At 45.2% G+C, this 14,651-nt stretch overlaps 2 protein-coding genes across 3 annotated transcripts in view; one reads left to right on the top strand and one right to left on the bottom strand.

The window, feature by feature from the left end:
- ABL2 (ABL proto-oncogene 2, non-receptor tyrosine kinase) overlaps positions 1-5,105 on the top strand; it is a gene marked incomplete at its 5' end in the record, with an annotated part of 81,069 nt that extends 75,964 nt beyond the window's left edge. Inside the window, one exon of the mRNA XM_083743765.1 lies at positions 4,878-5,105. The remainder of the gene's footprint in view (positions 1-4,877) is intronic.
- LOC310846793 (sterol O-acyltransferase 1-like) overlaps positions 2,316-14,651 on the bottom strand; it is a 161,066-nt gene continuing 148,730 nt past the window's right edge. For both annotated transcript variants that reach the window (XM_083743897.1, XM_083743896.1), the window contains 9 exons: positions 14,182-14,260; positions 13,676-13,757; positions 11,697-11,742; positions 10,468-10,594; positions 9,084-9,181; positions 7,770-7,868; positions 7,076-7,211; positions 6,595-6,740; positions 2,316-5,666 (listed from right to left, as the gene is read on the bottom strand). In XM_083743897.1, coding sequence (XP_083600023.1) covers positions 5,610-5,666; positions 6,595-6,740; positions 7,076-7,211; positions 7,770-7,868; positions 9,084-9,181; positions 10,468-10,594; positions 11,697-11,742; positions 13,676-13,757; positions 14,182-14,260 — 870 coding nt within the window. In that variant the 3' untranslated portion in view covers positions 2,316-5,609. The remainder of the gene's footprint in view (positions 5,667-6,594; positions 6,741-7,075; positions 7,212-7,769; positions 7,869-9,083; positions 9,182-10,467; positions 10,595-11,696; positions 11,743-13,675; positions 13,758-14,181; positions 14,261-14,651) is intronic.

The following is a 14,651-nucleotide window of genomic DNA, read 5'->3' as shown; positions in this document are numbered from 1 at the left end:
TCCCCTCGCCCCCTTCCATGAGGACTAGAAGCCTCGCCGGGAACTGGCCTCGCCCCCCTCCCCGCCCGGCAGCATCTCGGGGGGAGAAGCGGAGGCGAAGCGGCGGCTCCCTTTACCTCTCTCCGCGCGCTTCCCCTCGGCGTCTGTTGCCATGGGAACCGCGCGCGCCTCCGACAGGCGTCCATCGCAGCGCCTGACAGGGCAGAGGCCGCTTCCGCCCAGAACTTGCGCCAGGCGCTCCCTGCTTTCACCCCCGCTATCCGCCCGCTTCTCTCTCACGCGCCCCGTTTTAGAAAGGTGGTTTTGTTTTAAGGCACCGAGTTAGACGCCTTGACAACGGCGGTGGGAGCCGGGGAGGGTCCTTGCCCTAAGAAGCAACGGAGCATGCGCCCCAAGAGAGAGAGAAGGAAGGGAGGGGCAGTGACGTGTCCGCCTCCCCTTCCGGGCAAAGGACATGCGCCCAGAGGGAGGGAGGGGTCCCTTTTAGATTCGAAGCAGAGCTGCCAGCTTTTGCCTTTTCTTGCGAGGAATCCTATTCGGAATAAGGGGATTTCCCTTAAAATAAAGGGGAAAGTGGACAGCCATGGCACGAATAGTAAAACCCAATTGAGAAAGTGCTTTGTGTCCCCTTGCCGGTCAGCAGAGCCCGCGGCTGTGAATGCAGCTGACAGCCGAGGGGCGACTTCAGGAAGGCGGATGGGAGGGGCTGGAGATCGCTCCCGCTGCAGCCCCACGCCTTACCCTACTCCAGGTCACAACCCCACACTCGCCTGCGGCCCCCTGATTTATGAGGGGGTGATGCCATAACTGCAGCATGCAGTGGAAAATCTTCCCTGAGACCTGCCTGTTGAGCAGTTGTGGTTGCTTTTACTAAGATCGAGCAGATGCCAGTCTTGATGTCTGCCACTTGTAATTATGTGAGTCTTGCCCAGGAATATTTTTCTGGAAAGAGAGCTGCCGGAACTGGCCAGGATCGCCTTCTTCGTTCCCTTAGAATTGGCCATGGTGCCCCTTGGAGCATAGCTGCCAACGTTTCCCGTTTTTTAAGGGAAATTCCCTTATTCCGAATAGGATTCCTCGCAAGAAAAGGAAAAAGTTGACAGCTATGCCTTGGAGAGGTGCCAGAACTGAGTTCTGGGGAGTTCCAGCAGGAAAAAGGCCCGGTCTTGCCCCTTCCCTGCATTTGACAAGGCAGAGAGCATGACCCGGGTTGCTTGTGGGCCCCTCCTGCCCTCCAAGCGCAATAGGGATAAAAACACAGGGTATTGCTGGGTCCTCCAGGGCTCTGCCCCACCCTGTCCCCCAAACTGCAGTGTAGGGATAGCAACACCGGAGGACACGCCAGGGTTTTGCCCTGATCTCTGCTATTCACCTCACCCTTGAAACCTGCAAAAATTATCAGCGTGTTATCTTTAACCCTTTTCACCATAGCCCACCCCCAACCTCCCATTTAGGGATAATAGGTGACTGGTTTATAAAGGCCTACTCTTCATGCTAGGTTCTGCTAGGAATCCAGATGGCCCCTTAGATGGGTTACATATAAAAGCATCTATCACTTCTGCCTGGAAAAGGGGAATCATAGTAGGGCAAACTCAGCCTGTTCAGTGGGCATCATAGGAGCCTACGCATAGTGTGCGTGCACCACATCATGTGATCAGTTTTGAAGCATGGGGCTTACCTCCCACCCCCCACCCCCCAATATTTTATTCAAGGCAGCACCCCGGTGGGCATAGAATGCGGAGTGTCTGGGGAGGGGAGCAGAGAAAGAGAAAACTGAAGGGGAGACTAAATGTTAATGGCTGAAGCCCTGCTGGACTAGCACACTGAACAGACACACTCCATGTCTCAATGCACACCACAGATGCGCATAGATGATCATGATGATGATGATTTAGATTTGTAGCTGACCCTTCATCCCAAAATCCCAGGGCGGTTCACAGCAGAAAAATACAAAATGAGAATACAAAATACACCATAAAACAAAAACATAGAAGGGAGAATACAGTGGTACCTCTGGTTATGTACTTAATTCATTCCAGAGGTCCATTCTTAAGCTGAAACTGTTCTTCACCTGACACCACTTTAGCTAATGGGGCCTCTCACTGCTGCCGCGCCGTCCCCACTCAATTTCTGTTCTCATCCTGAAGCAAAAGTTCTTAACCCAAGCTACTATTTCTGGGTCAGCGGAGTCTGTAACCTGAAGTGTCTGTAACCTGAAGCGTATGTAACCCGAGTTACCACTGTACCACACTTTCAACCAGTTCGTTGTCTAGGTGCAGTACATCAAGGCTGGAATGAATGCAGGCAGACAAGTGTCATGGATAGCAAAATATATTTCAATTTCTGTAGTACAGTATAGATCACATAATCCCTTGCAAGTAACAGAATAGGTCACAACAGACAGTTTGATACATTTTGGAATCGGTTAACATTTCTATATCCCACCATCAACCACCTTCCCTGACCCACAATGTTCTCCATATTAGAAAAGATGCAAGTGAGGCTTGGTAAGGCCATTCCAGGGTCAGGTACAGTTTGTCCTCTTCTTACCACCATCTGTGCAAGAAAATTTTTCCATTGCTCACTCTGAGAAAGAGGAAAACTACAGCCTTGCAATCCAGCACCTTCCAGGTTAACAGGATGTCTTGTCGCAGAGGTACAGAGGTTACAATCAGTTGTGTAGATCATTCGCAAGAGATTTGCAACCATGTTGTGCCCATTCTCAGTTTACATTCACAGATTCAGTCCCAAAGCATGAGGTTGATTACAATTAGTATACTGATCTTCCCACACGTCCCCCTTAGAAAAAAGTACACGTATTTCCCAAAGACAACAGGATTTATTTGATAAAATTCTCAAATTAGATTCTGAAGATGGAGGGGTTTTTTTTGGGGTGGGGGGGTCTTTTTAAACAAGCAGCAGAAAAGGACATAATGTGATGAAAATTATTTGGGTGGATCCCGGCCATCTTATAATGACAATTACAGTGCCATCATAGACAATTTAAAAACAAAAGCAAAAAACTTTTTGGAATGGATGAGTCTACCATGTTAACACTGATTTAGCAATACTACAATCTGCACATATAGTTTGTAATGTTCTAGGAACAGAAATCTCCCTCACACCCCTATCTAGAACCTGCAAGTGAGTAGCCTCTAAAAGCAGTGTGTTTGTTAAGGGTACTTATCAGACTCCTTCAGAGTTTACACAGGGTGTTGATCCAAATTCAGATGCTCATATTTCCTCATCTTTCTCCCAAAGTGGCTACTGTTTCAGTGAATTTTTAAAGTTTTGAACTAGATTAAATACTGTACTTGACGTTTGGCATCTTGAAACTACTGTTCACAATATTCAGTCCAGGTGGCACTTCCCCCAAAATCCACAAAAATTATCAATGGCACACCCACCTTAGTCAAATAAACCTGGAACACATGGCTTAGCTAAATGGCAATACACTTGGGTCATATCAAAGTACTGATTAAAATTAGCACACTTATCACGTCAACTGTTTTCTGCAGTATAAATCAGAATTAAGTTTCTTTTTATTTTTTGCTGCAGTTAGATGACATGAGAAAAGCCGCCAGCACCTAGAATTTACTAGGGCACCAAATTTAGGACAATACAAAGGACAGCATCTCAAGAACACAAAAAACTGCATTTCCCCTATGTGCCTACGCTAGTACATAGCCCCCCCCCCTCCTTTGCACTCTTAGAACATGTCAGAAATGCACTTTGGGGCGGCTGAGAGAAAAGCTCCAGATTATAGACTACACAGTGAGCAGTCAGCAATATAGGGGTATTGTTTTTCACAATGACACAGTCCTTCCTTCTGTAGCTCTAAGCACACCACCCACCCAAGCCTGTCTCACAAAGCAAACCAGCGTTTTCAGTGGAGCAGCATGATCATTTCAAGCCAACACACTCTCTAGGTTCTTCAACACAAACTGCATTTGCCCTCCAAGTCGCTGCAGTAATCATCAGTGAGGAATGCAAGAAACCTAAAACTGGACATGTAGCAAAGGCCACCATTTCGCTGCTTATAAAAAATTTAATCCACATAGCACTGTGGGGATCCCCCTGATCAAAACTGGCAGCCTATTGTTAAAGCTCCTCAGCCCTATGCCTCAATTCCAATCCACATTGGGGCTCGACAGATGCTATTTATTTTCAAAAGAACTAATTGCATAAACAGCATCAGGTCCACTTGAGTCCTTAGCTAGAGAGCAGGAACCCCTGAAGACACTGGTTCTGGTTAAAATGGGAATGATACAGCCCTTAGAAGCAGACACCACCCACTTTTGGTACAGAAAACAGTCCCACGTGTGCACCAAGTCTTCTGGACCATGGGCCACTGTGTGCATTGTGGTGTTGCCAACAAGAAAGCAGCAAATAGCCATCCTTGGCAGAGAGGATGCAAGTTACTCACAGTGCAACATGTCTGCAATTTAAGTCGCACCTTAATTGTGGTACTTAATTTAATGCTGCCTGTTTTACTGGATCAGAAGCCAAAGGGCAAAGTGAGCCTGGTAAGGAAAAGAGCAACCTCTACTGCTCATATTATTAAGAGGCTAAGTACCCAAAGGAAGATCCTACACCTAAATGGTACACTTCAGCCAGTGAAAATTTATTCAAAAGGGGGGCAGGAAACAAAGCTTGAAAACAAGGCAAAAATTATGACGTACCTTTCATGACACATAAGAATAATATTATCCTTCAAAGCAGAAGTTAGCAGATTCCTTATATCCTAGGCCAATTTACATTTCAACAGCTATTTGTTGTAGCAAATTAAAGGTTGTGGGTGAATCAAAACTCATATGCTTCCATTAAGGTACTTCCACGGAAAAGGGTATAAAACATCTTACTGCTTCTCCAACCAGGTATCCACAAAGTCACATACAAGTGGCAAGTGAACTTGGCCCTCCAACAAGAAGGGGGTCCAGTAACACACATCTCCAGACTCAAGCCCCCCTCGCTTTGGCCGTGGTTTGGGAAAGGTAAGAAACCCCAAGTCTCTCTCCCACTCTCCTTACCTTTTCCACACCCCAATGCAAATAGCCCTGCACCTCCCTATACTTGGGATTGGGGAGGAAATGAGGTTGGCTGGTGACAGTAAATAAAAAGCAAAGTCAGTGTTTGTGGGCCACTGGCTCCATCACATATTGTGCCGTAGCAACAAGCAAAAGAATGCATACAAATACTGAGCAAGTGTCCCGTTTCAAAAGGCAATTCGGAAGGACGGTTACGGTCAGACAGGCAAGCCTAACCCCAATCACAATACTGCCAATTTCAGACAGTTAAGAGAGAAAAGTAGTAACACATAAAAGTACTGTTTGCAATAGGCAAAAAACTTCCTTCACCAACCTTTCAGTAGGTTTCATGACCAGCATGGAAATGGCTCAGGTTGGAGCTGCCGAAGGAAAAAGAACCATGTGCCAAGCTACCTGCAGTCCTAGCTGCCTTGAGTGACAAGATGCCATCATTTGCCATCACTAAAGACAGTTTCCCTTTAAAAAGTCTGCAGTCGTTTTAATACACTAGCCCAACTTGTTGTCACTGTTTAAAAGACAAGCATCTTCTGGCCTTGACGCGGAGGGATATCCCAAAGGGTGTCAGAACTTAAGATGGCAAGTCCAGGAACGCGGTTTCACATAGTCAAGGAAAGTGGGCTATAAAACACAAGAGGAACAGTAATGTTAGGCAGGAAATGCTGGGCACTTTCACTTCTGTAGAGCTATCCCTTAGCCATGTGAACAAATGCCAGTGATGAAACCCAAGTGTTTTCCTTTGCTGTCTCTCAAGCCTGGGCGGCCACCCAACTTGCAACAGCCAATCTAGGCAATTAGAAGTGGTGTGTGTGTGTGTGTGTGTGTGTGTGTGTGTGTGTGTGTGTGTGTGAAGGCTTGCCCTTCCCAGTAAGACCCCTCTTCAGGGCAGCTTCTTTAACTCTTTAACTCTCTGAATAGCAGGTCTTCCAGGTCAAGCAGAACTGCTGTCTGCAATCCTGAAACTACAATCCTACTTGGCTCCAGCTACTATGAGTCCAAGAACCAGCCCCAGGGGGCTATGCATATGCATGTGGGCTGATTTGGCACTACATATTAAATAGGGAAAGGTAGTGGGCACTGCATATTAAATGCGGCAAAGATGTAGTGAATTCTCTTTGTTTGAACCCAGGAGATCCAAAGGTGGCAGTTGAATAACAGAACACAGCAAGTAGAATGAAGAAACCACTGTGCTCCACTAAGGCCTTTCACTCTTTTCCATCACCTTCCTCTCCCTCCCTTCTTTACTGCCCCCTTCCATCCTCTAAGAACCTTTGGCTTTCATCCCTCCAGAAGGGCAGAAACTCGCTCAGAGCTTTACATTATTCATATAAAAAGACATGGAGGAAGTTTCAAAGGTGTTTTTTTCTGACCCTGCTGCTTGTTATTCTTGTTAGAAAGGAACCTCTACGGTAGCTATTCTGGGCAGAATGCAACCTTCTAAAAACCTGGTTTTCGAATTTTACGTTCACATCTTAGGCCTTGAATGAATAGTCCAGAATAGCAGCTCAGCTCTGTGCCTCTTATTTCCAATGACAAGTGGGATACTCACATTTTTCAAAGGGCAGTGCTTATAAGCATACCATTCCAGGCTGTAGAGGGTAAGTATGACACCCTGGCCAAGGAAGAGTGTACTCCACATGAACACATTCCAAATGGGGCCTTTCCGACGGTCATTGAGAATGAAGTTGAAAACCACTGACGGAAGAAAATTAAAATGTACTCAAAATGCATGTTAATGATCATCTCGTGAGACTTTGAGAAAGCCACAAATTACAGTTTGGAGCATTAGAAGTCCTTACTCCTCAGCCAAGCCAAGGAAGCCCTCTCTCCTACTCTGACCATGATCAGTCTCAGAAAATGGAGATTTAACTGGTGTCGGGAGAGGCTTCCGGGTTTTAGGGTGCAAATGCTAGGGCAGGCTGGAACACAAATCTCCTGCATCTTAGAACATTAAGTACAGATGGCAGCTAAAAGCCAAATCTCAGTATTTTCAGAAACTGCTGCTGCTGAAAGATATATTTGGTACTTACTTCCGAAACACATGAAGAGGCAGAACAGGACCGGATAGAAGTATCCAAAGCAGACGGCCAAGATGTATTCATGCACAATAGCAGAAAGAGTGAAGACCGACAGCATAGCGACTGCTTTGAATTTCTTCCCAAATAACTGGTGGTGAGAGAGAGAAGGGTGACTCTCTGATAGGTGAATGTATCAGAGGAGATTCAATTTTCAAAAACAACAGTGAACAGCTTGTGATAACCACCCTTAAATTGCCCATTCACATTTATTGCACAGGGAGGGTTGTCTCCAGTGGTGGCCTTGCTCTGTCAAAAGGACTTCTACTTGCACAAGGCAGGGCAGCTCATTTTTGCTGATCCCTCCTACTCAATGCAGCCCCACAAACACTTAGCGTCAGAGCTGGAACAGTGTGGGATATGGCATAGAGGGGTGAAATTGGTGGTAGACTGGTAAAAAAAAAAAAGTGACTTCCCAAATACTGGATACAAACCAGACTGCCTAAGTACAAGCTTCTCTCTTTCCACCTTCTGTCAGATCTCTGTATGGGTAAAGTGACTAGGTATTTTACATGTTGTGTAATTCACCTTTACATTAAAACTTTAATAAAATCATTTTGTGGGGGAAATGTAAAGATCTCTGCCATTCCTTTTAAAAAATGGCTTTCTTTTAGAAAGCAAGGGGATGTGTTAAACGATGGTTGCTTACCCAAAGGAAATCTTTGTATGCATAGTAATACAGCCAGTCATGCACCACCACATTCCAGGTGCGGTAATACTTTGCATAAGATGTAGAATTCCACCAGTCCTGCAAGAGAGGATCAGGGAAGTAAAAACGGCAGAGACCTTAGAGACAGTGTTTAAAACTGCAGGATCAAAGTGCCAAGTGCATTCCTGCTATTCAAGTGTTTTAGAGCAATTGGCAATACAATCTCTGTGAACATCTGGTGTACTGTTGCAATGTATAACTGAAATTCCCCAAGAGCTCATTTGCAGGCATTAAATCCTAACCTCCTCCTTCCCAAACAGCCACCCTGAGAATAAGTCACTGGTGTCCCAGTATTTGTAGCTACACTAGGTCTCCAAGGCTCGGATCCAAAATGATCAGAGCTAAATCAAATGTGACATTTTCTCTACATGAACAGTAATTCAATGTAGGTGGGGGCAACCTGCAAACCACATTCAGAAAAGAGAAATATAGAAGGTAGCTGAAATTCAGAGGCCTTTTCTATCACTGTCCTCTAAACTGCTCAAACTAATCATTAATGGCCCCAAGTGGAAGCAGGAGCAGGATCAGAACACACATTTGTATGATTTCATTTATTTAACAACATGTATATATATACTGCTTGACTACAAATAGAACCTCTGAGCATTATACATAAGGCATTAAAATTACCAATAACAGTTTAAAACATCAGATAAGATCAGCAGATAAGCTAAAACATATTAAGACACATTTCAATTTCTACATGTCTGGATAGGCAAAATGTTTTTAGCAGGTGCCAAAGGAATATAGCAACACTTTATTGTGGATGTTTAAAGGTGCCAGTATATGCCAACACTAAAAGAAGGCTGCAGGTGAGTTCTGCTAAATAATTTATAGAATGGACATACTTTTCTTCCATGACACCATACTCAAAACTATTTACATTTGTTTCAAAGTCACAGCAAGGTTAAAATACTATGCAAAAAGCCCAGCATAGCAACAAATGCTTGTAAATCAGAAAAGTCAACAGAAGAAAAGGCACAGGCTCCCCTTTTCACCAGAGGTAAAGGAATGTATTAGCAGGTTGTCGAGAAGACCACAAGGATGGTATCTGATCAGCCTCCCTAGGGAGGAGAAACCTCATCAATGGCAAAATGACACACACACACACACACACACGACATTTCTATCAAATGGAGCATTACACGAACCAAGGTACGCTCTAAAACTGATAGCAAATACTTCTTTGTGTATTGTGTTTTGTGCATGTGTGTGTGAGAGAGAGAGATATCATGAGCCTTGCACATCAATTACCTTGTAGAACATTCTGTCAGCAAAGCGCAGCATCTCAGCAAAAGCATTCAGCCAGCAGTGAAGGTATGCAAAAAAGACCAAGAACAGCATCAATACACCTGGAGAGCAGTGAGGAAAATATGTATTTTAGGCTAATATCATTGATAATGACATTATTACTATTTATCATAGTTGTCGCTTTTTACACCAAAGTATCTCAAAAGCAACTTACATAAGAAAAATAGGACCAAAAACATTAAAATCAAATATAAAGGCAGTAACAAAACATGACCTGAAGTGCCCATGCAACAATCTATATACAGTGGTACCTCAGGTTACAGACGCTTCAGGTTACAGACTCCGCTAACCCAGAAATATTACCTTGGGTTAAGAACTTTGCTTCAAGATGAGAACAGAAATTGCACCGCCGTGGCGCGGCAGCAGCGGGAGGCCCCATTAGCTAAAGTGGTGCTTTAGGTTAAGAACAGTTTCAGGTTAAGAACGGACCTCCGGAACGAATTAAGTACGTAACCAGAGGTACCACTGTATTAAAAAGCAACAAATCCTACCCACCCCACTGAAAAGTGTGAGCCCAAGAAAGGGCATGTAAATAACTGATTACCCTCCCATTAGGAACCACTGTCTGTTTTTTGACTGGCATCTAAAACAGACAGTGATGGAGCCAGGCACTCTTCCCTGGGGACCGCATTCTCCAAGCAGGGAGCCACTGCTAAAAGGGTCCGTTTCCATGTTCCACCCTCCACTCCTCCCTAGGATATTTATGCAGTGACCAGGCTGGTTCACCAGCAGAGAGGAAGCCCTTCTGGTGTTGGGGTCCTGAGCCGCATGAGGATTTATAGGTCAAAACCAGCACTTTGAACTGAGTCCAGAAACTAACAACTGCTTGCATCCCCAACACAAGACTAAAAAGCAGAGTTGGATGAAGCAGGATCACACCTTCTCCAGTCTACCAGGTCTGATGTTACTAAGGAACATACTGCAAAAGGTGTTCAGAGAGAAGAACAGTAGCTCAGTGGTAGTGAGGGCATGCAAAAGGTCAATCTGCAGCCTCTCCAGGTAGAGCCAGGAAATGTTCCCTGTCTGGAAACCCTGGAGATCCACTCCTGGTCAGTGTGGACGACCCTGAGCTAGATGGGCCAGTGGTCTGATCAGGGTAAGGCAACTTCCCATGTTCTCTCTCAGAACAGGGAGATTCACGCTCAGCTTCAGCCGTTGCCCCAGTAACAGGTTTTCAGGAACCCTACAAGTCAGGGAACCCCAAAGCTAAGATCATATATCCAACAGGCCATACACTGCCAGTTGTTGCCAACATCACCACTGTATCTGATTATTTATTTGTTGCTTAGAAAAATTCCAGAATTAAAAGGGGCACAGAAGCACTCACCTGGAAGAATAGAGTTGAAAATGCAAAGGACCAGCCCTCGTACATTTAAATTCTCCTTATAGTTCCGAAATGTAGGTATACAGAGTCTCACAAATATATAGTAAGTATAGAAGAGTGACCCAAGGACCTAGAGAGGAGTAAAAACAAAAGCCCGATTATAAAAGTAGCACAGGAGGAATCCGTAAGAGAGAAAGCTGATCCCAGTTACCAATATGCACAGATCTAAGCTGAGTAAACATCAATACATTTAATGCACACATGACTTTCCCCAAAGAATCCTTAGACATGCACTTTAAACACACACCCCCGAGCTCTAATTCCCAGCACCCTTAATAAACTGCAGTTCCCAAGATTCTTTGTGGGGGGAGCCAGGTGCTTTGAATGTCCGGTGTGTATGCAGCTGTAGGCAACGGCTGACCAAAGGTTTCAGTGCCACTACGATAGTCCGTGCTTCTTTCAGATAAACGGCATTCCACGTGGGCTCCACCATGTGCAGAATTACCATGCCAGCAGTTGGGAGGCCTGGGTAGGTGCGCTGCTGGCATGTGTATATGTGGAGGGGCCCAGGTGGAACACCTGCTTTACCGACAGCAGCTGCCGTGGGAGCGGTTTCATTGTCCTGCAAGGAGCAGGTCCCACGAGTAGAGTAGAGTAGAGTAGAGTAGAGTAGTCTTTTTATCCAAGATGGTCCTTTGAACTTTTAGGATATGTGACACTGCACGGCTCGCCCAGCCCAGGGAAGGACTACGTCTCCATTTGAGAAATACGACCGTGCTTGAAATTAGCTGATCTGCTCCCCTCGGCAAAATAAAAAATACAATATAAAGATCCTGCACTGTTCATAATTTTATAAACTTAGGAAAACGTTCAGGGTCAGCACACAGACATTGGTTAAAAGTCGGTTTAGGAAGGCTTCTGGTTTAGAACTATTGTATCCTGAGAAGTGAAACTGTTTTATTTATCTTACAATGGGTAGGTGTGTTTGTCATTAGTTTAGGTGTAATTATTCATTCAGCAATACAAATCTAAGGGAATAGGATGCAATTCAGAAATTTTCAGAAAGCATTGTGTCTATTTTTTAAATGCCAAAATAAAAATAAGTAATACAGGCTTGTGCAGCCTGGTAGGCTAGTACATATTTTTATGAACCATTCACTCTTATCAGCTTTCAAGGCTGTATAATTATCTGCAGAAACACAGAAATCCTAAAAGGAATAGAAATATCTAACCTGTGCAAACTTGGTAGCTACATAGCTCCATCTTATTGTAGGATTTCTGAAAAGAAAAGGAAATCACAGTCATTACACCTAAATCAAGATAAGAACTTGCTTGGCATCAACTGAAACCCAATTTGCGAGAATTTTGAATTACTTTGAATTACTTTCCATGATAAAAGCAACTAATAAGTTCAATAAAAAATAACAGCAAAGCTGATGTAGTCTGCTGTAAACACAATCCAATATCTATTCCAGAACAGCAAATATTTAAATAAGAAAGTCTGTATGCTAGTTATGATTTTGCTCAAATGGAATGTTTTACTAAATGTGCAGCTGCACTACTATTTTTTAAATCAGTTTGTTATTTTGCATAAAGAAGGAAAGGAGTAGTTGAGGGCAATAGGATATACAGATTGGAGAATGTGGAATACCATGGAAAATAGAAAGACAACCCTGTATAACACAGCAACTTCTACAAAGGAACTCTAGAACCTTATATATAAAAAACCCATCAAAACCCATGAAGTGTAGAATATCTTAAAGCCAAAATGGTCAGATTCCGCACCTGTCATTGGAACCAGAAACAAAAAGTACTAGTGTGCTCAAAAGAGATATGCATTGAACCAATGCATTTTGGATCCTACTAGGCCTGCTCCGGGAAAATTCAGAGAAACAAATTGTCAGAGCTGCCCCAAGGTCCCAGCTCACAGAGGACCAACGCCAGATCGTCGTTATATACAAAAGTCTTTATTGAAGTTCAGTTTCCATTTCAAAGCCGTAGCGCGCAGCTCTACGTCTTAAACCCTAGACCGCCGAAGCTCCGTCTGAATCTCCTCCCCTTCCACACCAGTTTAAGACTCTAGCCTTCTCCACCTCTTCCTTAGCTCCTTCCTCCTCTGGGCCCTCCTGCCCGCTGGGGTCTCACCCTTTCTGGACTCTTCTGACGCTGAGTCCCCGGATTCACTCCCCACCTTCCGGCGGGCTTTAGGACCTGGTTCCCTATCCGGGCTACCTGCTGTGCCGCTCGCCTGTACATTTGAACTTGGCGCGCGCGCCCAGTCAGCAACCTTCCTTTTGACCGTTCCCTCGCTCCCCGATGGAGGCGTGGTCAGCCCTAACTCATCTTCTCTCCCTCCTGGAGGAGACGCTGGCCCTGATACCTGGGATTCTTCCCCCCCACTACGCTCTGGAGGGGAAGCTGGTCCTGATCTCCAGCCGCTGCTCTGGGAGTCACCGCTGGCCCCTTGCTCCTGGCGCGTCCCCCCTGGGACCCCCCTTGCCCTGGCCATCGGCGCCCCCCTTCCGATTCGCTGGAGAGGCTCATGAAATCTCTCGGGCCACTGTCGTCTTCTCCTACGCTGCCCTCAGATTCTTCCCCTTCGCTCTCCATTTCCTGTGCTTCTGCTCCTGAGCCCCTGACACAAATGGTTGTCTTCAACTAACCTTTACTCAGAGAAGACCCACTGAAATTCAGGACCATGAGTTAAGTTAGAGACCCAGCAGTGGGTAGGGTCAGAGGCAAAAGTGGGTAGTGCAATAGATAGAGAGGCTCAGAGGCCAGTGGTGTAGCATGGGTTGCTAGGGGCCGTGCGGAGAGGTTGGGTGGGAGGGAGGGAAACACATTCAACTGCCTAATACTATCCGCATCGCCCACGAGACATAAGAAGAGTCGTTCTATGGTTTGGAGAGATCCCTCCTGGTTCGCATGGAGAAGCTGTTTTCAATGGATCCCAGCGACAGAATGTGCAGTTATATTGAGGCTGCCCCGAGTGTTAAACTTTTTTATCTATAACAATTTTGCGCCCAAGGCAACCGTGCCTGTGAACCCACCATGCTACGCCACTGCAGAGGACTGCACCTGCCCCCTGGGCCTGAGGTCCCCAACCCGTGTGTTATGCCCTCCGTTATGAAGCATGCATCTAGTCCAACCTCACCATCACAATGGCTATAAGAATTGCCAAGTCACAATGGAGCAACTACATTGACATTACCGGGGATAGGCATCTCTGTAAATAAGGGTGGGAGCAAAGAGGAAATACAGGTACTGGGAAACTTTAGGAACTTGGACGGTGTCTGAAAAAGCAGAAGGGAGAGAGTTGTTTAGTACCAGATAATGCCACACAGTAAAAAATAAACCCACAGGGGTCCATCCTATTTTCTATGGGTCTGAAACTGTTCATTAATGCTTGAGTTTAGCATTTAATGCCCTCCCACCCCAAATAAGCCCCCTATTGTCAGAGCACTTTCCCCTGTTCCACTAAACCCAGGATTCTCTTATTTCCTTTGCAAGATGTGTACTCCTATTCCAATAAGCATTAGAAGACTGACAAGCTGCATGGTATTGGTAATCTTGCAAAACATGGGGAGGCCCATACACACATTCTTCTGAACTAGAACAGGTCTTTGAATTGTCTCCATGTCACAGAACCCAACCCTCAGAGGGGAGGGTGCCTTCATCCCCACAGCTGAACAATTACTGTAGAAAACAGTCACTTACTTGTCTTCTGTGGTGTAAAGGAAAGTATTCGAGGAGCATTCTCCCTAATGAAAGAGTAGCCTTTCATCAGCAGGCGCACCTAAAGGAATGGAGTAACACATAAAATGTACTTGACATCTTGCAATTAAGCGAGAGACGGTCCAGAAGGATACCATGGTCAATAGTATAAAAAGCTGCTGAGAGACTGAGTATGATAGTTCCTCTGCACCTCTTTTGGTAAAGGTGATCCATCATGTGAAAAGGATCTAGGAGTCTTGGTGGACCACAAGCTTAACATGAGTCAACAGTGTGCGGCAGCAGAAAAAAAACTAATGCTATTCCAGGCTGCATCAACTAAAGTATAATGTCATGATCAAGGGAAGTAATAGTAGCACTCTATTCTGCCTTGGTCAGACCACACCAGGAATACGGTTTCCAATTCTGGGCACCACAATTTAGGAAAGATATTGACAAGCTGGAATGTGTGCAGA

This window comes from Podarcis gaigeae (genome assembly GCF_964106915.1).
Source record: "Podarcis gaigeae genome assembly, chromosome: 6".
NCBI lineage: Eukaryota > Metazoa > Chordata > Lepidosauria > Squamata > Lacertidae > Podarcis > Podarcis gaigeae.
The sequence above is the reverse complement of the archived record's forward strand: the minus strand, read 5'-3'. Positions and strand labels throughout refer to the sequence as shown.